Source organism: Dipodomys spectabilis, unplaced genomic scaffold (genome assembly GCF_019054845.1).
Source record: "Dipodomys spectabilis isolate Male_0828 unplaced genomic scaffold, ASM1905484v1 ptg000296l, whole genome shotgun sequence".
In the NCBI taxonomy this organism is placed as follows: Eukaryota; Metazoa; Chordata; class Mammalia; order Rodentia; family Heteromyidae; genus Dipodomys; species Dipodomys spectabilis.
Window position 1 is genome coordinate 122,501 of NW_024870973.1, and position 27,919 is coordinate 150,419.

At 54.2% G+C, this 27,919-nt stretch overlaps 3 protein-coding genes across 5 annotated transcripts in view; 2 read left to right on the forward strand and 1 right to left on the reverse strand.

The window, feature by feature from the left end:
- Aicda (activation induced cytidine deaminase) overlaps positions 1-1,540 on the forward strand; it is a 6,407-nt gene extending 4,867 nt beyond the window's left edge. Inside the window, exons 4-5 of the mRNA XM_042701534.1 lie at positions 1-27; positions 1,208-1,540. The exon at positions 1-27 is cut by the window's left edge and continues 89 nt beyond it. Coding sequence (XP_042557468.1) covers positions 1-27; positions 1,208-1,261 — 81 coding nt within the window. The 3' untranslated portion in view covers positions 1,262-1,540. The remainder of the gene's footprint in view (positions 28-1,207) is intronic.
- A 2,201-nt stretch (positions 1,541-3,741) lies between these two features.
- Positions 3,742-9,129, reverse strand: Apobec1 (apolipoprotein B mRNA editing enzyme catalytic subunit 1). 3 transcript variants are annotated; one of them, XM_042701531.1, is made up of 6 exons: positions 8,966-9,129; positions 8,284-8,311; positions 6,466-6,863; positions 5,661-5,779; positions 4,800-4,918; positions 3,742-4,002 (listed from the first exon to the last, which is right to left on the reverse strand). In XM_042701531.1, the coding sequence occupies exons 1-6, from the start codon at positions 9,015-9,017 to the stop codon at positions 3,921-3,923; spliced, it is 798 nt and encodes a 265-aa protein (XP_042557465.1). In that variant the 5' UTR covers positions 9,018-9,129; the 3' UTR covers positions 3,742-3,920. The 3 variants fall into 3 exon arrangements, with proteins under 3 accessions (XP_042557465.1, XP_042557466.1, XP_042557467.1); XM_042701532.1 differs by having other exon boundaries at positions 8,820-9,129; XM_042701533.1 differs by lacking the exon at positions 3,742-4,002 and having other exon boundaries at positions 4,701-4,918.
- Positions 9,130-21,718: 12,589 nt separating this feature from the next.
- On the forward strand, positions 21,719-27,243 carry LOC122127022. Its single transcript, XM_042701535.1, has 5 exons — positions 21,719-21,904; positions 23,991-24,220; positions 24,623-24,713; positions 26,096-26,295; positions 26,592-27,243. Exons 1-5 carry the CDS (start codon positions 21,799-21,801, stop codon positions 26,682-26,684), a joined length of 720 nt encoding a protein of 239 aa, XP_042557469.1. The 5' UTR covers positions 21,719-21,798; the 3' UTR covers positions 26,685-27,243.
- The last annotated feature ends 676 nt before the right edge of the window (positions 27,244-27,919 follow it).

Here is a 27,919-nt window from a genome sequence, read left to right on the forward strand (position 1 = left end):
TCCAGACAGCTGCGGCGCATCCTCCTGGTAGGGCCGCGCGCATGCGCGCCAGGGCGCGCGTGGGGGGGGGGGGGACGGGGGGGGGGAGGGGGAGGGAGGGGGTTGACATGTCACGTGGTGCAGGCCTTGTATCATCTTACGTATGGCATCTTTCCTATTATTCATATCGTTGACACTACTTTATAGTATTTTCTATTATGTGGTTTATATTCATGTGTCACATAGACTCTATTATGCATATAACTTATCATTCTATAGATTACGCTTCCTATTATACGTATAGTTTATATACATCTTATACATATCATCCATACTACACATATATACATAGCATACATATAATATACACATCATACATATACGTATTATAATATACACATCATACATGTTATACATATAATATATACATATACACGTCATACATATTATACATGTAATGTATACCTGTTATACATATACATATCATGCATATTATACATATAATATACACATATCATACATGTTATACATATAATATATACGTATCATACATATTATACATGTCATGCGTATATACGTATACACATCATACATATTACACATGTAATGTATACATGTTATACGTATCATACATATTATACATATACATATAATGTATGCATGTTATACGTATCATACATATTGTACGTATAATTACATATTATACATATAATTACATATTATACATATAGTTTATGCTGTGGTCTATGTTATTTTCTAGACTATAATTACTAGTTTACAGATTACACATTGGCTGATATACATATAACATTTTATACTCTGCATATAATTTATATAAGTTGTGTAATTTACATTACACATTGTATGCGACAGCATGTTTGTGGCATGTAAACTACATGCGTACTGTGTTACCATGTACTACCTGGCATTTGTTTGGCTGATACCGACGCATGTGGCAGATGATTGTACCTTTTCCTACTGGACAGTGATTCTCCCTCCGGTCAGGCTCCCCTCCCCTCCCCCGGCCTTCCTGCCTTTGCTTCCACCACAGCGGGCGCTCCACCCTTTGAACCACGCCTCCAGTCTGGCTTTTTGCTGCTCGATTGGCGATGGTCTCTCCCCAGGGCTTCTTTCTCCGTCTGCCTCCGTCTGTCTCTCCCCCCACCCCCGGGCTGTCTGTGTCCCGCGTGTGCGTGCAGGATTTCATCCTGTCCGTCTCCCCCCACAGCCTCTGTACGAGGTGGACGACTTGCGCGACGCCTTCCGCACTTTGGGGCTCTGACAGGAGCGGCGGGGACACCGCGGCCTGTCCCCTCCGAGAGCGGACGCAGCCACCGCCCTGCACGCCGGCTGCGCGCGCGGCTCCCCCCACGCCGACGGCCTTCCCGCGCGGATGAAAACACGCCATACACACATCTGCGTGTGTGTATCACATACATAGCTGATACATGTACATGCACACGTATGTGACTCTCAAAGAACCGCAACACCTGCAGAGAAACAGAGAAGGAGCTGGACACCCGTAGCGCACGCCTGTCATCCCAGCTACCCAGGAGGCTGAGCTGTGAGGATCCCAGTTCAAGGCCAGCCCGGGCAGGAACATCCGGGAGACTCTTACCTCCAGTGAAACACACATGAAGAGCAGAAAAGCTGAGGGCCAGTGCCCAGGCCCTGCGTGTGCAAGCCCCAGTACTGATGCGTGTGCGCACACGCACGTGCACACACACACATACACCCAGCAGGGCAGAAGCCTCCACTGGTGGTCTGGTGAGTGCCACACCACCGTCTCCTGGAGCTCCTGGCCTCTGTCCCATCCCTGCCCCTGGGCCCTCACTGAGTGGTGTGTTTTCTTCGTGTGCAGCGTGTTTGTACATTTGTACATAGAGGATGGAGGTGCTATGCACGGTCACCTCCAGGCGACCTTAATAAAGGAGCAGAAAATGGACGCAGGACTCTCAAGACTCCCCAAGGAGGGGTTGGTTAGTTCTAGAGAAGTCCATAACTGAGCCCGAGGCTAGTAGCACACGCCTGTAATCCCAGCTACTCAGGAGGCTGAGATCTGAGGATCGCGGTTCAAAGCCAGCCCGGGCAGGAAAGGCTGTGAGACTCTGATCTCCCAGGAGTCACCAGAAAACCACAAGTGGTGCTGTGGCTCAAGGGGTAGAGCACCAGCCTTGAGCAAAAAATGCTCAGGCTCAGTGCCCAGGCCCTGAGTTCAAAACTGACCCCAAAACAAAAAATTAAACCAAGCGGAGAGGAAACAAGACATTGAAGTTGGTGAATTGTAGGAGTTGGCAAAAACCTGCTAAAGATCCATGATGCTGAAGTTAGTGCACACGCGTGTGTGTGTGTGTGTGTGTGTGTGTGTGAGAGAGAGAGTTGGTCCTGGGTCTTGAACTCAGGGCCTAGGTGCTTGTAGGCTCAAAGCTTGTAGGCTCAAAGGCTCTTACCACGTGAGCCACAGCTTCGCGTGCAGCATTTTGCTGGTTCCTTGAAGATCAGAGCCCCACAGACTTTCCTGCCCAGGCTGGCCTTGAACCACCATCCTCAGCTCTCAGCCTCCTGAGTCGCTGGGATGACAGGCGGGCTTCATCATGGCGGACTGAGCTGTATGCTGTATCTACAAGTAGTAGATAGCGGTGGAGAGGAGGCTGCCGGCCCAGAAGGACTCAGAGCTTCTTACACCTGCTAAAACCTCAAGGCTCACCTTTTCAGCTCAGGGAAAACACCTGGGCCGTGGGTTCAAGCCTGGGTACTGGCACAAAGGAAGAAAAATGTGGCTGGGAAGGGGGCTCCGTGGTAGAGTGCTTGCTTAACGTGCAGGAAGCCCTGGGTTCCATTCTTCAGTACCACATACACAGAAAAAGCGGGAAGGGGCGCTGTGGCTCAAGTGGTAGAGCGCCAGCCTTGAGTTGAAAAGCTGAGGGACATGGGCTGGGAAGGTGGCTCAGTGGTAGAGCGCTTGCCTTGCATGCCTGAGGCCCTGGGTTCGATTCCTCAGCACCACATAAGCAAAAAGAAAAAAGCCGGAGGTGGCGCTGTGGCTCAAGTGGTAGAGCGCTAGCCTTGAGCTGAAGAGCTGAGGGACAGCGCCCAGGCCCAGAGTTCAGGCCCCACGACCGGACCCAAAAAGAAAAGAAAAGCTGAGGGACAGCACTCAGGCCCTGAGTTCAAGTCCCAGGACTGGGAAAGAGAAAAGAGAGAGGAAGGAAGGAAGCAAGGGAAGGAGGGAAGAAAGGAGGGAGGGAGGGAAGGAAGGAGGGAGGGAGGGAAGGAAGGAAGGAAAGGAAAGAAGGAAGAAGGAAGGAAGGAAAGAAGGAAGAAGGAAGGAAGGAAAGAAGGAAGGAAAGGAGAATGTATACACTGTAATCCTAGCTACTCAGGGAGGCTGAGATCAGAAGCTGGTGATCTGTAGCCAGCGGGGGGCAGGAAAAGTCCGTGGAGCTCTGGCCACCTCTGAATCAGCGAAAAGCTGCAACTAGAGGTGTGGTTCAAGTGGTAGAACGCCAGCCTTGAACCAAAAGCGCAGGCCCTGAGTGCACATCTCAGTACCAACACACACACACACACACACACAGAAAACCCCAACAGGAGCATCCAAAGCTGGGGATCAGAAGCTTCCCTCTTGGCTCCAACAGACAGAGCACTCAGCCTGTCAGCACCCTGCAGATACACCAAGTACTGTGCACAAGTACCCAGCTTCCAGCAACCAAGGCCCCAGGTTACTCCGTTAGATCTAGTGACCACCGGCACCCGGCTGCCTGACACACTGCAAACCATAATAAATATTTATTATTTTCAGACGGGAAGCTGTGGGGTAATTAGGAGAGATGGCAGAAAATGATACAATCGGGGATACGGCTGGAGAGGAACTTTTCTATTGGGGGGGGGGTTTGTTTTGACACAAGAGACTGGTAGCTCCCGCCTGTAATCTCAGCTTCTCAGGATGCTGAGAGATGCAGATCCTGGTTCAAAGCCAGCCCGGGCAGGAAACTCCATGAAACTCTTATCTCCAATGGACCACTGGAAAAAAAAAAAAAAGCTAGAAATAGAGGTGTGGCTCAAGTGGTAGAGCACCAGCCTTGAGCACAAAAGCTCAGGGACAGCACCCAGGCCCAAAGGCCAAGATAAAAAAGTCTCTAGAGCTAGATGTCTAGTAGCTCACGCCTGGAATCCCAGCCACTCAGGAGGCTGAAATCTGAGGATCCCAGTTCAAAGTCAGCCCGGGCAGGAAAGTCCTTGAGACTCTGATCTCCAATAAACCAGCAAAAAGCCAAAAGTAGAGCTGTGGCTCAAAGTGGTAGAGCACCAGCCTTGACCCCCCAAAAAAGCTCAGAGACAGCACACAAGGCCCTGAGTTCAAGCCCCAGGGGGACTAGCACCCAGAAAAGACAAAAAAAAAAAAACAAGTCTCTGTAGATGGTTCAGACCCAGAACTAAGTGTTCTCCTGGAGAGCCAAGATTATAGAGGTGTAGCACCATGCCCAGCCCAGAGTCTAAAAACTCTCAATGAAAGCCAGGCCCCAATCATCCCAGCCAACCAGGAGGCTGAGATCTGAGGATCACTGTTGGTAGCCAGCCCAAGCAGAAAAGTCCATGAGACTCGGATCTCCAATGAAGCACCCAAAAAAAGCCAGAAGTGGCGCTGTGGCTCAAGTGGTAGAGCGCCAGCCTTGAGCCAAAGAAGCTCAGGGACAGCGCCCAGGCCCTGAGTTCGAACCCCAGGACTGGCAAAAAGAAAAGAAGATCTCTCTCTTGCTGTGGAAATGGTCCACACATGACAATATCATCTTCATCTCCACGGAAACACAAACACCAACCCCGTCAGCAAAAGAAGCGGAGGCGGGATCCTCTGATAGTGGATATTCTCAAGCCGAAGTGAGAAAAATGTAAGCTGGCTTTGACGTTGTTTTGAAATCCGTACACAGGGTGGAAGATTCTAGAACAAAGCAGAAAGATGGATTCCTTTCATCTTAGGATCAGTACTTTGGTTTGTGTCCATCCTGAGGCTTGAACTCAGGACCTATGCACGCTGTCCCTGAACTTTTCCCACTCAAAGCTGGCGCTCTACCATTTGAGCCACGCCACCACTTCCAGCTTTTTGGTGGCTCATTGAAGAATCTCTCGTGGACATTTCCTGCTTGGGCTGGCTTTGAACCGCGATCCTCAGATCTCAGCTTCCCGAGAAGCTAGGATGACAGGCGGGAGCCACCAGTACCCAGCATAAGGATTTTAATTAATGTAATTATTGCCATAAGTCAGTATTTGACCTAGAACTCAAAGAAGATCGCATAGCCAGGTGCTGGTGGCTCACCCCTGTAATCCCAGCTACTCTGGGAGGCTGAGATCTGAGGATCCAGGTTTGAAGCCAGCCCAGGGCAGGAAAAGTCCGTAAGACTCTTTATCTCCCATGCACCACCAGAAAACCAGACGTGGAGCTGTGGCTCAAGTGGTAGAACACCAAGCTTTTAGCAAAAGAAGATCAGGGACAGACAGCATCTAGGCCCTGAGTTCCAGTCCCAGGACCCACCCAAAACAGATGGATCAATACTTAAGTAAGTTAATAACAATATAGAAGACAAAAGGACACAGACAGATGGCTATACACCAGAACAGCAGAAGAGGAGTTTGAAGGAGGAGAATTTGTGCAGTGAGAATCTTTGTCTTTCCAGGAAACTCACATGAATAATGCAGTAGAGTTCCAAATTGTAGAGCGCCATGCACTGGACGGGGTATCTTGGCCAATGCTCTTCCTGCCCAGGGGGGTAGTTGACAAAATTCTTCCAGCAGTAATCATACTCTAAGGAAACACACAACTTGTTTGGTTCAGCGAATAACAAAGGTAAGCCAGGCACCAGTAGCTCCCGCCTATCATCCCAGCTACTCAGGAGGCTGAGAGCTGAGGATCTCGGTTCAAAGCCAGCCTGGGCAGGAAAGTCAGTGAGTCTCTGATCTCCCATGAATCACCAGAAAACCAGAAGTGGCGCTGTGGCTCAAGGGGTAGAGCACCCGCCTTGAGTGAAAGAGCTCAGGGACAGCCCCCAGGCCCCGAGTTCAAGCCCCAGGTCTGACAAAACAAGTCTCGTTGGTTTGACAAGATGCTTTACAGTTCCTACAAAAGCTAAGAGGCTGCGGGGGTAAGAGCAGAGAAAGGAATCACTTTGATTTTGCTGCTGTTGGTGGTGGTGTGTTTTTGGACCATTGCTGGGGTTCGAACTCAGGAATCCAAAAATCTCACTTCACTTTTTTTTTTTTGTTTCCTTTTTGCTCAAGGCGGGTGCTCTACCACTTGAGCCACAGCACCACCTCTGGTTTTCTGGTAGTTCATTGGAGCTAACAGTCTCACAGACTTTCTTTGCTCAGGCTGGCTTTGAACCGTGATCCTCAGACCTCGGCCTCCTGAGGAGCGGGGATTACAGGCGTGAGCCACGGAGCCCGGCTTGCAATCTCTGTCCCTCTTTCCTGTCCCCTCCCCCTGGCTGTTACCTTGGGGCCTCATCACCTGGATGGTGACCCCACTGTGAATGAGTTCCCGGAGCCCTCGGCGATTTTGAGGATCCACGTGCTGGAAAAGCCGGGCGACATGGATGACCAGAGACACACCGGGGTGCTGGCTGAGGAACAGCTTGATGGCTTTCGAACAGGAGGAACAAGGACTCCAGGACAGGAACCAGAGAATTGAGCAGCGGGTGGACGGTCGGCAGTACCTCCCCGAGGTCAGGTTTTTGATGAAGTTCACTTCCACGTGACTGTCCGCCGTGTTCTTGGCGGTCTCTCTCCACACCTTGTGGCTGCTCCAGGTGATCTGGTACAGCAGACACGCCTCCCTGCGCAGCTCCTGGGGGTTGAAGAACGCTTCGAACTCCCAGGGCTCGATCCGCCTCCTAGAACACACCAGGTACACCCCTCGCAGCGCACACCTGGAATCCATGCTCCCCTCCACCACACGGCTGGCCCCAAACATGGCACCTCGGGTGCTTTTTCTCTTCTTTCTTTCATTGGTTTGTTTTGTCGGTCGTGGGGCTTGAACTCAGGGCCTGGGCGCTGTCCCTGAGCTCTTCAGCTCCAGGCGGGCGCTCTACCCCTTGAGCCACAGCGCCACTTCTGGTTTTCTGGTGGTTCATGGGAGATCAGAATCTCACAGACTTTCCTGCCTGGGCTGGCTTTGAACCGTGATCCTCTGATCTCAGCCTCCTGAGTAGCTGGGATGGCAGGCGGGAGCGCCGGTGCCCGGCATCGGTGGTTTTTCTGTTCCATCGCCGGCTTGGGGGCATGGGTCTGTTCGAATGGTCGGCGTGTCTCTCCCACACAGAGCCAGAGATGCATCTTGTAGTCAGGCTGTTTGAAGATTATTCTGGAACCACAGGGTTCCAGCCTCCAATTCAGCTAGCAGTGTGTTTTTGCCAGGTGCCGGTGGCTCCCGCCTGTCATCCCAGCGACTCAGGAGGCTGAGATCTGAGGGTTGTGGTTCAAAGCCAGCCCAGGCAGGAAAGTCCGTGAGACTCTCATCTCCCAGGAACCCGCAAAAAGCAGAGGTGGAGCTGTGGTTCCTGTAGTCATTCACACCCTTGAGTGAAAAAGCTCAGGGACAGTGCGCAGGCCCTGAGTTCAAGCCCCAGCACCAGCATAAAAGGAACAAAAGAGAGAGAGAGAGAGGGAGAGAGGGAGGGAGATGGAGAGGGAGAGAGGAGAGGGAGGGAAGGAGGGACGGAGGGAGGGCTGGGCAGGTGGCTCAGTGGTAGAGCGCTCGCCTTGCATGCATGAGGCCCTGGGTTCGAGTCCTCAGCACCACATACGCAGAAAAAGCCAGAAGTGGCGCTGTGGCTCAAGTGATAGAGCACCAGCCTTGAGCTGAAGAGCTGAGGGACAGCGCCCAGGCCCAGAGTTCAGGCCCCATGACCGACAAAAAAAAAAAAAAAAAACAAAGAAAGAAAGGAAGGAAGGAAGGAAGAATTCAGAGGGCACAGGAGCAGAAAAAATCACAATCATCTTACAAAATTAATTTGGAAAGATAAAACGAAAGAATGGTAACAGGGCATAGAAGGAAAGAAGAATTGTATTATTTCTGGGCCTGGGCGTTGTCCCTCCGCTCTTCAGCTCCAGGCTGGCGCTCTACCACTTGAACCACAGCACCACTTCTGGCTTTTTCTGCTTATGGGGTGCTGAGGACTCGAACCCAGGGCCTCATGCATGCGAGGCGAGCGCTCTACCACTGAGCCACCTGCCCAGCCCCTTCAACTTATGTTTAAATAAATCCATTTCCTCTTGCTTCTGTTCCATGGCCTGGGCCAGTATTTGTCTTACCTTAGAGTGTCATCTCCAGTCGCAGGAGCTGTTGACCAAGAAACGGCTGTTAGACCACACTCCAATATTACTCAAGTGTTGAGAAAAATGCCCCCAGCAGCAGCTCACACCCCTAATCCCAGCACTCTGGAGGCTGAGAGCCGAGGATGGCAGTTTGAGGCCCTCCCGAGCAGAAAATCCGGGAAACCCTGATCTCCAATTAACTAACTACCAAAGAGTCAGAAGTCAAGCTGTGGCTGAAGAGGTAGAGCACCAGCCTCGAGCAAAAGAAGTTCAGGGACAGCGCCCAGGCTGTGAGTTCAAATCCCCACCAGGATCAGCACACACACACACACAGAATACGGAGCAGACCAAGTGTGGTTGCGTACACCTTTAATCCCAGCTACTCCAAGAAGCAGGAAGAGAATCATCTCGGGCCAGGAGTTGGAGACCACAGAGCAAAAACTGAGTCTCCTAAAGCAAGACACACCAGAAGGAAAGACCAAAATGGAACCCCAAAGAAAATGGGGTCTCTCGGGACCCAGGGCCCCCTCTACCTGGTCCCGCAGCCATGTTGCTCTCCCTCGCTCTCTCCAGACTCCTCTCTCTCCTGCTGACGCTGAGTGACGCTGAGGCTGCTGCCAGCAGCCTCTGAACTTTTGTACCCCAGGGGTGCCACGGGCTTGGAGATAGGGTGACTCACCCTCAGTTGTGGGGAGAGAAGAGGGGCAGGACAGTCCAGGGAGCATTTGCATATCTGGAGACAATGCAGTTCAATGGTGGCCAAGCGCTGTGGTGCATGCCTGTAATCCCAGCTACTCAGGAGGCTGAGACCTGAGGATCATGGTTCAAAGCCAGCCCGGGCAGGAATGTCCGTGAGACTCTGATCTCCAAGGAAAACCAGAAATGGCGCTGTGGCTCTAAGTGGCAGAGCTTGAACAAGCTCCAAGACCAGCCCAGAAACAAAACCAAGCAGGGCCCCGCCTTGTTCGGGAAGATGAAACTGAAACTCAGAGGATGTACGGCCTGAATTGGATAAGATTGATTCAGGAAAAAGGTGTAAGAGCAATAAGGAAATACACATTAACTCTGTGTGTGTGTGTGTGTGTGTGTGTGTGTGTGTACTGTGATCTTCAGATCTCAGCCTCCTGAGTAGCTAGGATGACAGGCCTTGAGTTAATAGCAACCATCATTGTAATTTTAAATGTGCCAGGACCGGGATTTGAACTCAGGACTTTCATGCTCCTGCTTATCTTTTCTGCTCAAAACTGGCGCTCTGCCACTTGAGCCACAGCTCCACCTCTGGCTTTTTGCTGGTTTGTTGGAGATCAGGGTCTCACGAACTTTCCTGCCCAGGCTGGCCTTGAACTGTGATCCTCAGATCTCAGCCTCCTGAGTGTCTGGGATTACAGGCGTGAGCGCCGGTGCCCGGTGACGTTGTTAGCATTCTCTCCACCTCTGGTCCCCAGACCTGAGCTCTTCCTTGCCCTAGAATTCCCGCCATACGGCTGGCCTCCCCCTGACCCCCAAACTACCTATCCATGGACCTTACCACCAGCCCCCGAGCTCCCCGAAACCCGGAGATCATCTCCACCTCCAAACCTACTGCAGCTCACGGGAGTGTTACCCTAGAAGACTTCTTCTAGAGGTTTCCATGAGGAAGAAACTTGTGGCTCAGTGGTAGAGTGCATTCCTTGCATGCATGAGGCCCTGGGTTCGATTCCTCAGCACCCCATAAGCATAAAAAGCTGGAAGTGGCGCCGTGGCTCAAGAGGTAGAGCGCCAGCCTTGAGCTGAAGAGCTGAGGGACAGCACCCAGGCCCTGAGTTCAAGTCCCACGACCCATTTAAAAAAAAAAAGAATCTCAAGGACTTTCCTGCCCAGGCTGGCTTCGAACCACGATCCTCAGATCTCAGCCTCCTGAGTAGCTGGGATGACAGGCGGGAGCCAGCAGCACCTAGCTTTTCCAGTGTTTTCTGTTAAATTATCTACGGTAGAATGGTCACCATGTCATAGAGCACAGGCGAGATGCACAAACCCGTCATGCACGTTGACTACAATTTCCAAGCTGATCATCAATAGTCCTTTTGATATAGTTAAAAAGAAAAAGAAGGAGGAGGAGGAGGAGGGGGAGGAGGAGGAGGGGAGGGGGAGGAGGAGGAGGAGGGGGGGGAGGGGGAGGAGGAGGAGGAGGAGGAGGAGGAGAGGAAGAAGAAGAAGAAGAAGAGGAGGAGGAGGAGGAGGAGGAGCAGGAGGAGGAAGAGGTCCCGGCCATGTTCTAGAAAAAGAAACAAACTTAGAGGATGTGCAACTTGAATTTGATGCAAGAATCAGGAAACAAAAGGCAATTTTGCAATGGGGAAATACACCGTCACGCTGTGTGTGTGTGTGTGTGTGTGTGTGTGTGTGTGTGTGTGTGCTGGTATTGAGACTTGAACTCAGGCTTTGAACTCTCGCTTGGATTCTTCTTGCTCTACCACTTAAGCCACAACTCTACTTCCGTTTTTTTGTCCTGGCTGTTGTCCATCGGTGGGCCTTGAACTCAGGGCCTGGGCGCTGTCCCTGAGCCTCTTTGTGCTCAAGGCTGGCGCTCTACCCTGTGAGCCACGGCACCACTTCTGGTTTTTTGACTTGGTCAGTGGAGATCAGAGTCTCACAGACTTTCCTGCCCGGGCTGGCCTTGAACCACGATCCTCAGATCTCAGCCTCCTGAGTAGCTGGGATTCTAGGTGTAAGCTACCAGCCTCTGGCTCCTGGCCATTTTTTTTTTTAAATGCAGAGAAAAGAGGAAGAAGAACAAAGAGCTTCTCTAGTAAAGTTTCCTGTTTTCTGGTCAGGATATTTTATTCTCCTCTTCCTGTGGCCATGCTGCGGTTTTAATTTTCATTCCCAAGCCCTATTGGAAAAGGGAGTTTCTCTAAGATAGGAACTGAGGACTTTGGTCTCTGAGTCAGATAATAAATAGGCGAAGTGCTTCACCACACCTGTCTATTCAAAGTTAAGGTTAGCCGGGCCCCGAGGCTCCCGCCTGTAATCCCAGCTACTCAGGAATCTGTGATCGGAGGATCCTAGTTCAAAACCAACCCAGGCAGGAAGGACCGTGAGCCAAGGAAGCAATGAAAAATGGAAGGAGATTTGTGGCTTAAGTTTCAGTTTCTTCTTCCCAAATAAGGCGGGGAAATCTTTTATCATTGTATTATTTTTAATCCAACAGAAAAATAATCGTCTTTCCATCCTGAATTGTCACCAAAGCACCCATCAGTCAAACAGCATGAATTGCTTTTTTATTATGTGTATTCTTTTATCTCTATTTTATTGTATTTTATTCTGCCAGGGCCTGGGCGCGATCCCTGAATTCTCTTTACTCAAGGCTGGTGCTCTACCACTTGAACCATACCTCCACTTCTGGCTTTACAGATACCGTATTTTTTGGATCCATCTGCGGGAGAGTCTCTGAGTTCTTTCTCTATCTTGTCTGTCTGTCCTTGCAGGAGTGTGTCTGTGGGTAGAGAAGTAGGGCGGGATAACTTGAGGGAATGGAACGTGGGTAAAGGCAAGTCAGAAATACAGTATTTAGGGGCTGGGCAGGTGGCTCAGGGGTAGAGCGCTCGCCTCGCATGCATGAAGCCCTGGGTTCGAATCCTCAGTGCCATGTACACAGAAAAAGCCGGAAGTGGCACTGTGGCTTAAGGGGTAGAGCGCTAGCCTGGAGTCAAAGAAGCTCAGGGACAGCGCCCAGGCCCTGCACACTCGTCTGACAGGATGCATGCCTTCTTGAAAAAATGTTCCCCCCAAAATCAAGCCACATCTCACCCCAAAAGGCAGGTAGCATGGCACCCCCTTATCTGAAGGATAAAATTCCGTGGAAGCATGCTCATCTGGACACTCAGAAAGGAACCCCAGGTGTGATCACAGCAAAGACAAAGCATCTATCTTTTCTTTTGTCAGACATGGGGCTTGAACTCTGGTCCTCTGCGCTTCTTTATGCTCCAGGCTGGAGCCACAGCGCCACTTCCTGTTTTCTGGTGGTTCACTGGAGATCAGAGTCTCACGGACTTTCCTGGCCTGGGCTGGCTGTGAACCTCGATCCTCAGGATCTCAGCCTCCTGAGTCGCTGGGGTTACAGGCGTGAGCTACAGAGCCCGGCTTCCAGAAATTCTTATTCTGCCATCAAAGCCAAGGTCCCTCAGTGAACAGTTTCTACATTGACAGGAAGATATCAGTAATGCTCAGCTCCATCTGGGGGCCACAGGAGAGGGGTTTTGGGGGGGCGGGGAGCGCTCTGGTTGCAGGTGGGTGTTGAACACAGCAGGTGGCTGGGGCAGATCAGCAGCTGCAATCAGGTCTGGCCAGACAGCATTTTGTGGGTGCAGCTGGAGGCCAGAGATACGTGGAGTATCGAGGCCTATGCGGGTTAACCCTCGTAGCTAGGCCTGAGCTGACCAGCGGAGTTTCAGGGAAAGGGGTGAGGATCGAAAATGGAGGCTGGCAAGCCAAAGTGGAGGAGGACAAGCTAGCAGGTGTCTGTGTCACTTCCCGGCTGGGGATGGTCAGGGTAGAAGCCCACACGTGCTATGCTGGCTCATACGGAAGGTCTATGTTTTGTTGTTTTGGTTTAGTGTTTTTGCCAGGGCTGGGGCTTGAACTCGGGGCCTGGGCGCTGTCCCTCAGCTCTTCAGCTCCAGGCGAGCGCTCTACCACTTGAGTCGCAGCACCACTTCCGGTTTTCAGGTGGTTCATGGGAGATCAGAGTCTCACGGACTTTCCTGCCCGGGCTGGCTTTGAACCCTGATCCTCAGATCTCAGCCTCCTGAGTCGCTGGGATGACAGGCGGGACCCACCGGTGCCCAGCAATTCCTGGTTTTTGAGTGGTTCCTCAGGGGAACTTGCCTGCCCAGGCTGGCTTCGAACTGTGATCCTCGGGTCTCAGCTTCCTGAGTAGCTAGGATTACCAGTACCAGGCCTCTTTTTTTCTTTTCTTTTCTTTTTTTGCCAGTCCTGGAACTTGAACTCAGGGCCTGGGCGCTGTCCCTGAGCATCTTTGGCTCCAGGCTGGTGCTCTACCACTTGAGCCACAGCGCCACTTCTGGCTTTTTCTGTGTCTGTGGTACTGGGGAATCAAACCCAGGGCTTCATGCATGCTAGGCAAGCGCTCTACCACTGAGCCACCTGCCCAGCCGCCCATTTTTTTTAACATTGGATAACTATGGCTTCATTACAATCAGTCAAAATTATCCATACAAGATCTGGGGTACCAGTGGCTCCCGCCTGTCATCCTAGCTACTCAGGAGGCTGAGATCTGAGGATCCCGGTTCAAAGCCAGCCTGGGCAGGAAAGTCCAGGAGACTCTGATCTCCCATGAACCACTAGAAAACCAGAAGTGGCGCTGTGGCTCAAATGGTAGAGCGCCAGCCTTGAGCTGAAGAGCTGAGGGACAGCGCCCAGGCACTGAGTTCAAGACCCCTTCATTCCAAATCCCAGCTTGAATTTCCTCTAAACTCTGGTATAAACATTTGGAGAGAGAGTTTCCTTGGAGTAAAGAGCCTCCCCAACTTCTCCCATCCAGGCTGGCCTCCAACCACGATCCTCAGATCTCAGCCTCCCGACTAGCCGGGATGACAGGCGTGAGCTACGGTGCCCTGCCCCACGCCATGTGCCTTTCTATGGTCCGGCAGAAGTCAAAGAGCGTTCCCGGGGGCCCCCAAGCCCCCTTGAGCGGCAGAGGTCCTGGGAGGCCCCTGTGGGCCCCACAGTGTCCCGTCCCAGAAGGTTTCCTCCAGGAAGGCAGGCCCAGCCAGGGAGGACCGGGAAAAGGTAATACCTTGTCTAGACCCAAACACTGGAGAAAGTGCTTTTCTTGAAATTGCAGGGTGAGGCATCTGGTCACGAGAAGTCGAGCTGTGGTTCAAGTGGTAGAGCGCCAGCCTTGGGCAGAAAAAGTTCAGAGACAAAACCTAGGGCCTGAGTTCAAGGACCAATAATCCTCGGTCTTGGGCTTTGTCCCTGGGCCTTTTGGCTCATGGCTGGCCCTTGACCATGTGAGCCACAGCTCCACTTCTGGCTTTTTGGTGTTAAGGAGCGATTGGGAGTCTCACAGACATTCCTGCTCAGGCTGGATTCAAACTGTGATCCTCCAACGTCGGCCTCCTGAGAGAGCCGGGCTCCCAGGCCTCCAGCGCCCCCTAGCGGCCCCTTTGTTTATGTTTTTCCCTTTAGAATTCAAATGCAGCAGGTGCTAGCACCCAGACTGGGTTTGGTGCTCCCCAAGTTCAAACCCCACCCTAATCTCCTTTATCTTCCCCCCCCCCCCTCCAACTCCATGCCTCCCGCCTGCCCAGCAAAGCGAGTCCACACCAAAGAACTACAGCGCCCAGAATATAACCGGAAAGAATCGCAGAGGATGGGCTGGGAGGGCGGGTGGCTCAGTGGTAGAGCGCTCGCCTCCCATGCACAAAGCCCCGGGTTCGATTCTTCCGCACCACACACGCAGAAAAAGCCAGAAGTGGCGCTGTGGCTCACGTGGTAGAGCGCCAGCCTGGAGCCAAAGCAGCTCAGGGACAGCGGCCAGGCCCCGAGTTCAAGTCCCAGGACTGGCAAAAAGAAAGAAAACAAGAGGAATCACAGAGAAAAGCAAAGGGGAAATAGGAGGGAAAAAAATCTCTGCTTCACCCCCCTTCTCAGAAAACACTGAAACTTTTACTGCCCAGCAAAGATTTGAAAAGTCTGGAACCTTCCCACAGCTTTGTAAATGTATTTGTCCCTTCTCCAACGCTAGGTCAAGAGTAAAAGTCTCCCACGCGATCTGTCTTGTTATTCCTTCCAGTGTGTGTGTGTATGGGTGTGTGTCTGGGTGTGCGTACACACACACACACACACCTGTACTAGGACTTGAACTCAGGACCTCAGCTCACGCCTGTCTTTTTTGCTAAAGGCTGGCCCTCTACCACTTGAACCACTGCTCTGTTTCAGGCTTTTTGCTGGTGAATTGAAAATGAGTCTCTCCCATTGGAGAGTATAATATAATACTGGCTGTAATGTAAAATCTGATCACATACATGTCCTGTTTATGGAGATAACAAATTAAACCCCATATTGACTTTGTGTGTAGGTGTCAGTCCTGGGGCTTGAACTCAGGGCCTGGGCGCTGTCCCTCAGCTCTTCAGCTCAAGGCTGGTGCTCTACCACTTGAGCCACAGCTCCACTTCTGGTTTTCTGGTGGTTCCTTGGAGATCAGAGTCTCCTGGACTTTCCTGCTCCAGGCTGGCTTTGAACTGTGATCCTCAGACCTCAGCCTCCTGAGTTGCTGGGATTACAGGCGGGAGCAGCAGCGCCCGGCCTAGGAGACTCTTGTCTCCAATGAACCAGCAAAAAAAGCTGGAGGTTCACATATACAGCACCAGCCTCGATCAAAAAAGCTCAGGGACAGCGCCCAGGCCCTGAGTTCAAGCCCCAGGACTGGCAAAAAATAAAATAAGGGAGCCAGCCTCTCTCGGCAGAGTTTCGGAGCCTTGGGTCTGGGCGTGAAGGGTTCATTAATATTTTAGTCATTTCAGCTAGCCCGAGGAGGAAGCTTGTAACTTCCTCCATCTTGTTTTCTGTCTCAGGAGAGCTAAACATCACCATGACACCAGGACCCGACTCTATGTCCCCCCCCAACCCCAGCCCACCCCTCTGCAACCTGGGCTGGGTCTCTGGTTTGAATCTTTAGAAGCTCTGTGCCTCGGTTTACCCAATTGAAGCCCCCAGGGCAGGGAGGGGGGGCCCTCAGCCCTTCCTCCGCCTCTAACCAGTTTAGCTCTTAGAAAACTCCTCCAGACAAATCATGTTCCCAGGGCATAGAAGGCTCTGGATTCCTTTCTTCCCCACCGCCCCCTTTCTAAAATAAAAGTCCCCCCACTTTCTACTCAGGAGGCTGAGATCTAGAGGATCCAAGTTAGAGGCCAGTTTGGGCCAGAAAGCCCCTGGGACTCTTGTTGTTGTTGGTTTGGTTGGTCCCGGGGCTTGAACTCAGGGCCTGGGCGCTGTCCCTGAGCTCTTTTGCTCAAGGCTGATGCTCTACCACGTGAACCACCCTGTCACCTCTGGTTTTTTGAGTGATTTATTGGAGATCAGAGTCTCACGGACTTTCCTGCCCCAGCTGGCTTTGAACCTGAGAAGCTACGATTACGGGCGTGAACCACCTGAAGCCAGCTTCTGAAACTCTTATCTCAGTCTTTAGCTGGTGCTCCACCCCCTGAGCCAGACCTCCCACCCCAGGGGGGAGTTTTGATTCCAGATTTCCTCCTCCCTCCTCACCCCAGAGCAACCATTTCCCTTTTCCTGGTTTTTTTCCTTTTCAGTGTGAGTTTTTAGTCTGGCACTGGACTCCATCCTACATGGGTGCTCTACCATCTGAGCCAGGCCTCCATCCCTCTTCATTGGTTTTGACTTGTGTTTGAACCTTAACAACAGCCCCATAGCATTGCTTGTGCCTGAAGGGTCAAATTGGCTTTTTAAAGACTCATCTCAAGTCTGGGCAGGTGGCTCAGGGGTAGAGCGCTCGCCTCATATGCCATGAAGCCCTGGGTTCGAGTCCCCAGTACCCCCATACACAGAAAAAGCCAGAAGTGGTGCTGTGGCTCAAGGGGTAGAGCGCCAGCCTGGAGCCAAAGAAGCTCAGGGGCAGCGCCCAGGCCCTGAGTTCAAGCCCCAGGACTGGCAATTAGAGAGGAATGTCTCCCAGACTTTCCTGCCCTGGGCTGATTTCGAACCTGAGATCTGAGGACAGATCTTAACCTCCTGAGCAGCTGGGGTGACAGGTGTGAGCCCCCACCCTGCTCCCACGCCCCACCCCCTTTCCCTCACCCCCCCACCCCTCCCCACCCCACCTGTTTGACAGTTGATTGACAGCAGGGGCGGGGCCTTCACGGTAGAGAAGAATCCAGTCACAGATGGGAGCCGCCTAGCACCCGGGTAGAAAGTAGAAAAGGATCCCAAAGGAAATTTCAGGTGACGGAGAAGGGAGGGAGGGAGGGAGGGAGGGGGGCAGAGAGAAATGTATTTTCCTGGGCCTTTCATTTAGGGAGGCTTCTTCTCCTACCAGGGAGTAAAAGCAACCTTCCAGAAGAGTCCACACCCTTTCTCGGGCTGCCAGGTGGCTTGGGTTTTAATCCTGTCATCCTGAGAATGAGCAGAGCCTGGGAGATCCGCTCAGCGGTGGTTTAAATAGGAAAGACCACGCCAGCCACAGGTCTGTTGAGCCTGCTGGGCTTTTCGCGTTGGCTTTTTCAGGGGTGCGTAATTTTCCCCTGGCTGTGTTTGGAGTCATCAACCTGCTCATGGAGCCCTCGGACGCACCCCACGAGGAAACCCCGAGCTCCCCGGCCGAGGAAGAGCGCTCCCCGAGTAGGACAGGTGAGCCACGCAGTGTCCCCTGCTCCCCAAATCTCCAGGGCTTTGGGGGTGCAGAGGCCGCCCTCAATTCTGTCACCGATTCTGCTGCTTTCCTCCAGAAGCCAGAGGAGGGTCTGGGGTGTGGCTGCATCCCAAGGAAGAGGGAGGGGGGAGACATGCTGGGATTTCAGGGTTCAGCATCCGTTTCTGGGGTGGAGGAAAGACTTTACACTTTTTCCAGGGATCTCTAACCCCCCAGGAAACCTTCCCAGCTCCGTAGGCTAAAGGCAGGCGTGATGAGTGTGGGCCAGAGACTAGAGATGGCGTCCCAACCCTAATGCTTCTCTCCCTGTCCCTGGCAGAGTCCTCTCCGGCCCTCCCCGAGTCCTCGCAGTCCTTGGTAAGACGGCTTCAAAGGCTGACCCTGAACTCGGGGCCCGAAGCCCCAGCCCAGGCCCCCAGCACCAGGAGAGAAAGGCTCTCACCGCGGGCCAGGCCCCGGAGAAGGCTGTCCCAACGCAGGGCGAGGCTGGAAGGCCTGAGACCCGTTCTGCAGAACTCCTTCCCCCGCACGAGACGCGTAAGTGTGCAAGCAAGTGTGCAACATCATGCATTCATGTACCCACTCATTCCTTCACTAATACCGTGAGAGAGACAGTCTCCCAGGGCCTGGACCCTGTCCCTGATCAGCTTTGCTCAAGGCTGGTGCTCTACCAAGTGAGCCAGGGCCCCACTTCCAGCTTTTTGCTGGTTCACTGGAAATAAGAGTCTCATCGACTTTCCTGCCTGCCCTGCCCCCCCCCTCAGGCTGGCTTTGAACCCCGATCCTCAGATCTCAGCCTCCGGAGTAGCTGGGATGGCAGGCGTGCGCTACGGCACCCGGTCGGAATGACATGATCAAGGTGTCTGTCCACACGTCTATGCTAGTGTATGGAGTGGCTCTGATCCGATTGAATGCTGAATGTTTTCTTGTTTTTTTCTTAAGCTTAATAAAGGAACTGGACAAGGACTTCCAGCTACCCAGGTAAATGGGGTTTTCTGTCCTCCATCTATGGGGAGGGTGGGGGGTGGATTTGAACTCAGGACCTCGTGTTTTCCTAGTTGCTGGTGCTCCACCACTTGAGCCACACACCAACAACCCTGATTTTTTTTTTTTTTGGTTGATCGTGTGGGCTTGAACTCTGGGCCTGGGCGCTGTCCCTGATTTTAAGAAAGGGTTTTGGTCTCTGATTGGCCATGAACTTCAGATCCTCAAGTTTTCGCTGGGATTATAGGCGTGCACTACCACGCCCAGCCATTCAAGAGGCTAGTTTACTATAAACCGTGGCGATTACAGAGATGTTTGGGGAGGAGTCCTGTATCACTCAATTCATTCTGTTATATTTCTTCTATTTCTTTCAGAATGAAGATAAGACGTTCAGATGTTCTTGTTCCTTCTGCTTGACGTATAACTGGGACCCTTCAGAAAATGCTAGAATAGGGATGGATTATGGGGAGGAGGTCAACTATTAGGGGGTCAATTATGTGCTGAGATAATTAAATACATACGGCCTGTGGATGAAGTTATTGAATGCTACCATCCACTGACTGGAATTTTGAATATTCTGTATATTAGGTGATTTCAGTAATGTAATTTTTCCTTTGTGTGTGTGTGTGTGTGTGTGTGTGTGTGTGTGTGTGTGTGTGTGTGTGCGCACACACGTGCCGGTTCTGAGGCTTGAACTCAGGCCCTGAGCACTGTCCATTAACTTTTTATACTCAGTGCTGGTATTTTTACCTCTTGAACCACAGCTCCACCTCTGGTTTTTTGGAGTAGCTTTCTTCCCTCAGGCTGGCCTTGAACGGTGATCCTCAGATCTCAGCCTCCTGAGTAGCTGGGATTACAGGCAGGAGCTGTAGGCTCTTCCCAGCTTTGCCTTTTCTTGGCTGGTGGATTTTGCCTTCTGCCTCAATGGCAGTAATTTGCAAAACAAAAACAAAAACAAAAACACCAAAAACCTGTTTTTATATGTCTCAACGATCGATTCCATTTTCTCTTTGGACCTAAAGAAGCAATAATGGATTTTTTTCCAGTTTTCTATTTTACAAGCTTAAAGTCTGTAAGATACAGTAGAGTATTTGGCATTGGGTAATAATTAGAAATGACAAAGCTTTGAGCTGTAATAAAAACAGATTTTGATGTGTAATGATCAGTAGCACATGTATATAGAAGGGCCTTATTAAAATTGATTTCTTGGAAAATAATAAAACCATGTTTGTTTTTCTGGGTGTTTACCTGCTCCATCTTGTAGATCACCAGTGGGATTCGAACTCAGAGCCTTATGTTCTTTGTGTGTGTCTGTGTCTGCCGGTCTTGGGGCTTGAACTCAGGACCTGAGTATTGTCCCTGAGCTTTATTGCTCAGGCTGGTGCTCTACCACTTGAATCACAGCCCCACTTTTGAAGATCAGAGTCCAGGAGTCTCTGGCCTGGGGAAACCTTGATCCTCAGATCTCAGCCTTGTGAGGAGCTGGGTTGACAGGCGAGATCCACCCGTGGCTGGCCAGCTTTAAATTTAGAAAAAATATGCTCATGGTTGGCGCTCTACCACTTGAGCCACGCCTCCACTGAGGGTTTTTGGTAGTTCATCAGAGAAGAGTCTTAGGGACTCATCTGCCTCTTGGTGCTCAAGGTGAGCCCGCTACCACCTGAGCCACAGCAGCACTCCTGGTTTTCTGATAGTTCAGTGGCGATCAGAGTCTCGCAGACTTTTCCTGCCCAGGCTGGCTTCGAACCTGCAATGCTCAGGTCTCAGCCTCCTGAAGGAGTAGCTGGGAAGACCAGCGCCAATTGTTTTATATTCTTCCTTGGGAGGAACTAGATCTGCAGATCTGTGTGTTGACCTTTTCAGTCAGTGAAGAAAAAGCTGGTTTTTGTTGTTGTTTTCTATTCTCTCCCAAGATAAATTTCAGCTCACCAATCTCTATCCTGTTCTGGGAGTGGAATGGGGTCCCCAGATCCCCCACCAACCAAATCCCCACACGACCCCTAGAGGGAGGGAGGGCCTGGGGCAGATTTCCCCCCAGTTCAAATAAATAAGTAGAGCCAAGGCCCCAGGCCCGGCCGCCTCGCCACGCCCCCGCCGCCTCGCCACGCCCCCGCCGCCTCGCCACGCCCCCGCCGCCTCGCCACGCCCCCGCCGCCTCGCCACGCCCCCGCCGCCTCGCCACGCCCCCGCCGCCTCGCCACGCCCCCTGCCACACGCCCCCGGCCGCCTCGCCACGCCCCCTGCCACACGCCCCCGGCCGCCTCGCCACGCCCCCGCCGCCTCGCCACGCCCCCGGCCGCCTCGCCACGCCCCCTGCCACACGCCCCCCGGCCGCCTCGCCACGCCCCCTGCCACACGCCCCCGGCCGCCTCGCCACGCCCCCGCCGCCTCGCCACGCCCCCGCCGCCTCGCCACGCCCCCGCCGCCTCGCCACGCCCCCTACCACTCGCCCCCCCCCCCCCCGGCCTCGCCACGCCCCCGCCGCCTCGCCACGCCCCCGCCGCCTCGCCACGCCCCGGCCGCCTCGCCACGCCCCGGCCGCCTCGCCACGCCCCCGGCCGCCTCGCCACGCCCCCTGCCATACGCCCCCGGCCGCCTCGCCACGCCCCCGGCCGCCTCGCCACGCCCCCTACCACTCGCGCCCCCCCCCCCCCCCCCCCCGCCTCGTCACGCCCCCTGCCACTCGCCCCCGGCCTCGCCACGCCCCCGGCCGCCTCGCCACGCCCCCTGCCACACGCCCCCGGCCGCCTCGCCACGCCCCCTGCCACTCGCGCCCCCCCCCCCCCCCCCCCCCCCCCCGGCCTCGTCACGCCCCCGGCCGCCTCGCCACGCCCCTGCCTCGCCTCGTCCCCGCCCCCGCCGCCACGCCCCCGGACCGCCCCTCATTAGCATTCAAATCACCCGGATGAGGCGGACCGCCTGCCTGCCGCGGCCCTGCTCTGATTGGCCAGGGCGCGGAGGGCCGTCTCGTATTCAAATTAGCCGGGCCAGGCGGCCTCGCGGGCCGCGGCCGGCGGAAGCCCGCGCTCGGGCCCCGCCCCGGCCCCGCCCCCGCCGCGAAGCTTCCAGGCGCCCGGCCGGCTTTTTCCGGACTGCATACTTGTCCCGAGCTTCGCCCGAGCAGCCGCGGCGCCGCCATGGACCCCGCGGACGCCTTCGACCCCAGCGCCGGCCCCGGCGCCGACCTGATGGCCGAGGCCGAGGAGGAGGCGGAGGAGGCGGAGGAGGCCCCGGGCGGGCCCGGTGAGCCGAGGGGCCTCGGGCCTGGGGGGTCTGGGCCTGGGGGGGGGTCTGGGCCTGGGGGGGGGTCTGGGCCTGGGGGGGGGTCTGGGCCTGGGGGGGGGTCTGGGCCTTCTCCCCATCTCCAGGCCTTTGGGGGGGGATCTGGGCCTTCTCCCCATCTCCAGGCCTTTGGGGGGGGATCTGGGCCTTCTCCCCATCTCCAGGCCCTGTGGGGGGGAGTCTGGGCCTTCTCCCCATCTCCAGGCCTTGGGGGGGGGAGTCTGGGCCTTCTCCCCATCTCCAGGCCCTAGGGGGGGGTCTGGGCCTTCTCCCCATCTCCAGGCCTTTGGGGGGGATCTGGGCCTTCTCCCCATCTCCAGGCCTTTGGGGGGGGATCTGGGCCTTCTCCCCATCTCCAGGCCCTGTGGGGGGGAGTCTGGGCCTTCTCCCCATCTCCAGGCCCTGTGGGGGGGGGTCTGGGCCTGGGGGGGGGATCTGGGCCTTCTCCCCATCTCCAGGCCCTAGGGGGGGATCTGGGCCTTCTCCCCATCTCCAGGCCCTAGGGGGGGGTCTGGGCCTTCTCCCCATCTCCAGGCCTTGGCGGGGGAGTCTGGGCCTTCTCCCCATCTCCAGGCCTTGGGGGGGGAGTCTGGGCCTTCTCCCATCTCCAGGGCTTCAGGGGTGGGGGCTGGACCTCTCCCCATCTCCATGGATTTGGGGAGTTTCTAGGCCTTCCCCCCCCCCCCTCCAATCCCTAGAGCTTGGGAAGGGGGGTTCTGGGCCTTCTCATCTCCAGGCCTGGGGAAGGGGGTGGGTCTAGGCCTTCCCTCCACGTCCAGGGCTTGGCGGTATCTAGGATCCTTCTCCCCCTCTCCAGGTCTGGGGGTGTGACAGGGGTCCGGGCCTTCCCTCCCTCATCTCCAGGGTTTTGAGGAAGGGGGAATCCTAGGTCTTCTCTCCCCCATCTCCATGGATTTGAGGGTATCTGGGCCTTCCCTCATCTCCATGGATTTCGGGGTGTCTGGGCCTTCCCTCCCTCATCTCCATGGACTTGGGGGTGTCTGGGCCTTCCCTCCCCAGGGAGGGGGGCGGGGTCCGTGGAGGCCTGGATCTGGGCCTGTGCTCTGCAGCGCAGTTATAAGGAGGCCTAGAGAGTGAGCGGATCCAGACTAGAAACTGGGGGGGGGGGGGGGGGGGGGCGGGGGTCCAAAGGGGAAGACAAAGAGGGGGAACAGGTGAATTGCAGCAGGGGGTTCACCGCCTTGGGGGGCATTAAGGATGGAAGATGGGCAGTGGGGGATGGTGAACTCCAGCAGCAGCAGCGCGGGGGAGGGGGGAAGGGGGAGGCTGTTCTATCTTTTGTTTTCTGTCCTCGACCTTGGAGTCTGAGCTGGGCCTGGGCGCTGCCCCTGAGCCTTGGCTCAAGGCTGGCGCTCCCCTCCCTGAGCCGCAGCGCCATTACCAGCTTTTTCTATGATTCACTGGAGATCAGAGTCTCACAGACTTTCCTGCCCGGGCTGGCCTTGAACCGTGATCCTCAGACCTCAGCCTCCTGAGTCGCTGGGATGAGAGGCGGGAGCCACCACGCCCGGCTTCTTTTTTTTCTCCACATACAAGGACAGTTCATATTAGTTGATCTTTTTCCCCCCTTGGCTTTTTTTTCTTTTTCCTCCGAAAATTATTGCAAATCAGTCTCGTGGACTTTTTTTTCTGCCCGGGCTGGACTTGAACCCAGATCCTCAGCTCTCAGCCTCTTGAGTAGCTGGGATTACAGGCGTGCGCTACCACAGCCCAGCCTGCTGTGCAATCTTCATTCGACCTAAAACATGGGTGAGATCTCTTCAGTGAACAGGGGGGAAAAAAAGGCAGAGAGCGCAGTTTATTGCCATTTACAAAGGCCTCGGCTTCTGCCTTGATTTCCCCATACTGAAGGCAGTCACTGAGCCTGATTTCCGGTGATCTCCACTCCTAAGAACCCTTCCCATCAGCCACTGCTCGGCAGGCTAAACGCAGTCCTGACGAGCGTGGGCCAGAGACTTGAGATGATGCATCTATGGAAGTGGTTCTCCATTTCCCCCTTGCAGAAATCCTTCTCCTTCTCTTCCAGAATCCTCTGAAGCCCTAGCCACGGACCTGCAACGCTTGACGCTGAACCCCAGGACCAGCTTCCCTTCTCCTGGGCCAGAAATTCCACCCCAGGCCCCTGGCCTGAGGCTCTTACCACCAGTCGACCCCGCCTTTCCCAAGGCCGGCATCCGGAGAGTGATCTTGGAGCAGAAGAAGAAGCTGGCACACTTGAGATCTGTCCTCAAAAACAGATACTCCCAGATACAAGGGGTAAGTAAGTGTGCACGAGCTCCTCGCCTCTGCCCAACCCTGGCGTGCAGGAGCTAAACCATGCTGGTAGCGCACGCCTGTAATCCCTGCTCCTCACAAGGCTGCTATTGTGAGGATCAGTTCAAAGCCAGCGCAGGCAGGAAAGTCCTGGAGACTCAGATCCAGCGAACTCCACCAAAAAGCTGGAAGCGGAGCTCACAGCCTTGGGCATAAAAAGCTCAGGGACAGTGCCTAGGCCCCAAGTTCAAGCCTCACAACTGACCAAACACACATACAGAAAAAAAACCTGAACCCAAGTCTTTGCACGGCTTGGCTTAGCTGGAGCTCCAGCACTTAGGCTTTTTCCGGAGTGTGTAATATTCCTAGGAATCTTGGGGCCAATTCCTTGTTTCTCCCATGCAGCTCCTGGAGGACCCCACCGAAGCGCTGCCCGGACCCTCGAACCAGGCGACCTCTCCAATGTCCCCCAAGGACAATGCCCCTCAGGGACCAGGTGAGCCCCTCCAGCCCCTCCCCCCAGCTCAGGGCGTTGGGGGTCCAAGGCCGCGAAGGAAGAGAGAGTGCGAATTGCATGAGGTTCGCTGTGCTACATGCAACATCCAAGGCCAGTTTGGGAGAGAGGAAATGACAGAAGTCCCCACAACCCGCTTCATAGCTTGTCTGATGAGTGCTGAGCCGGCCACCATTCACAGACAAGGAAGCTCAGAACTTCACTTAGCCTGGTGCTCTGCCACTTGAACCGTACCTCCAGTCCGCGTTTGGCTGGCGTTTTGTGTTTCTTGGAGATAAGGTTCTTTCTGGGCTGTGAGCCTGATCCTCAGCGCCCAGCCTCCTTGAGTAGCTGGGATTACAGGTGTGAGCCACCCTGCCAGTCCACGCTGCGAGGTTGCTTTGCGTGTTTCCCTGAGACCCTTCGTGCTGTAGTCTTTAATTTTTTTTTTAATTGTGAAAATAGGGGTTACAATTACAAGAGCAAGGTAATGGGTACTTTTCTTATCAAGCATTGTGGCCTCCTCCTTTGTTTCCCCTTCCCATCCCGCACTCCTAGTCTTTAATTCTGTGATGGGATTACAGGCAGGCACTACTAAGCCTGGCTAATGCTTACTCTCTGACCTTTATTTTGTTGTTGCTTCCGCCTGAGGGGCCCTGGAACCCAGGCCTCTAGATCTCAGCCTAAGATTGCAAGGAAGAGCTCCAGTGCCAGGTTTCTTTATTTTAAAGCCAGACTTGGCTAGGCAATGCTCTATGCTTTAGCCGAACCCCTTCCCCAATTCCCATCATTTGGTATGTATGCCAGCTCGCGGGCTTGAACTCAGGGCCTGGCCACTGTCTCTGAGTTCTTTTGCTCAAGGCGGGCGCTCTACCACTTGAGCCACAGCGCCACTTCCCGTTTTCTGGTGGTTCATAAGAGATCAGAGTCTCACAGACTTTGCTGCCCACGCTGGCCTCAAACCTCAATCCTCCAGTCTCAGCCTCCTGAGGAGCTGGGGTGGCAGGTGGGAGCCACTGGCTCTGCTTCTGAGAGATTCTTATCTCCAATTAACCATCAAAAAGCCACAGGCGGAGTGGCTCAAGTGGTAGAGCACCAGTGTTGGGAGGAGAAAGCTCAGGAACACTGAATTCCTGAGTTCAGGTTCTAGGACTGGCAGCCAAAAGAAAACAGAAAAATCCATAGAGTCCAGGAGTCTCATTGGCATTTACAAGTGGTTTGCTTCCGCCTTGACACCCCCTTATTTGAGAGAAGACAGCGGCCACCTCTGAAGACTCCTTCCTCTGCGTCTGCGGTGGAGCAGGCTGCAGGCAGTCCCAACGAGTGTGGGCCAGCGGCTTGAGATGGGGCCCCTCCCACGCATGGCTTCTCTCCTTGCCTTCCAGCGGTGCCCTGTCCACGCCGGCCTCTCACGGAGTTCTCCAGAAGCGTGGTCGCCTTGTTCCGGAGCTTCGTGCTCCAGAGCCAGCTGCACAACGCCGCCCGCGGGGGCCGGCTGGACCTGCTGGCGCAGAGCCAGAGTGCCCGGGAGGGCATGGCCTCCCGGCGCAGGCGCAGGAAGCTGGCCAGCTGGCGATCCTCCCCGGTGAGTTGCTCCCCAGGCCAGGCCGGCCCCGCCGTCCAGCCAGACCGTGCATCATTCATTCATTCATTCATTCATCCATCCATCGGGCAGCCCTGGGGCTCTTTGCACTCACGGCTGGTGCTCTGCCACCTGAGCCACAGCTCCACTTTGGCTTCTCTGGTCTGCCTCTCCCTCCTCCATCCTCAGCCCTCAAGCGGCCGGGATTACAGGCGTGCGCGTCCACCCCCAGCCCTTCACAGGGCTGGGGTTCGTTTTGCACTGCCGGATCTCAGTGACTGTGCCCTCGTTTCTTGCAGGTGAAGGAAAGGCCTTTCCGCTGCACCTGCAGTTACTGTCTGGCTAACGACGACGATCCCTCGGGGAATGGGGATAAGGGCCAAGAGGGCTAGTGGGGTGATTGACACCTGTCAATCACGCTCGTTATTCGGCACATTCCGCCTGCGCGGTCAGAGGCGCCGAGGCTACTGCAAAACACTCCTTTTATAAGCTGAGGATTTTGGAGATCTTTTGTATACTGGGGTCGGGTTTTCTAGTTGCTGGGTTATTGGGGTGTTTTGGTTCTCCTTTGGTTTTTTTCTTCAATTCTTACTGTTAGAAAGGGGATGTCTAGAGAGGCGACAGTTAGACGTGTAAGTCAGGTAAAGAGTTGATTTCTTTTGGGGGGGGCAATGCCCCCCTTTCCCTCTCTCCCAATTTTTCCCTCTTTTCTTTAGCGTGGTCCCTGGGGTCAGATTTTTTCTAGCTGAATGCCACTCGCCACTTTGTTGGCTAAAGTCTAGGAGAGGTTGGAATAGTCACATGAAGCCCACGGAAACCCTACTGGGTAATAACACGAAGATGCCTGACTTACTTGCTGGTTTTCAAAGGTTTTGAGCTTGAACAATAAATACAGATTTTTTTGACGTTAGTGTCATTTTCAGTAGCAAATAAACGCATAAGGAAATGATTGACCTGGATCCTTGGATTGGTTATTTTCTAAACACAGGTGGAGAGGGGAGGCTAGGAATGTGGATTTAGTGACCCCGCGTGCAGGAAGCCCTGGGTTCGATTCCTCAGCACCACAGACACAGACAAAGCCAGAAGTGGTGCTGTGGCTCAAGTGGTAGAGCGCCAGCCTTGAGCCAAAGTTCAAGCCCCAGGACTGGCCAACAGAGCGCCAGTACTAGGGCTTGAACTCAGAACCTTACATTTTGGCTGGCTTTTTCAATTGAAAGGTAGAGCTCTATACCACTTGAGCCACAGTTCCACTTCTGTCTTTTGGCTGGCTCATTGGAGATAAATCTCGTGTCATGGACTTCCCTGTTCTGGCTGGCTTTGAACCAGGATCCTCAGATCTCAGCCTCCTGAGTAACTGGGATTATAGGTGTGAGCCGCCACTGCCCAACTGACCCCTTGTTCTATTTTTTTTGTTGTTGTTGTTGGTCGTGGGGCTTGAGCTCGGGGCCTGGGCGCTGTCCCTCAGCTCTTTAGCTCAAGGCTGGCGCTCTACCACTGAGCCACAGCGCCACTTTTGAGTTTTTCTGCTTATGTGGTGCTGAGGAATCGAACCCAGGGCCTCTTGCATGCCAGGCAAGCAGCACTGTATCACTGAGCCACCTGCCCAGGCCTCGTTCTATTTCATAGA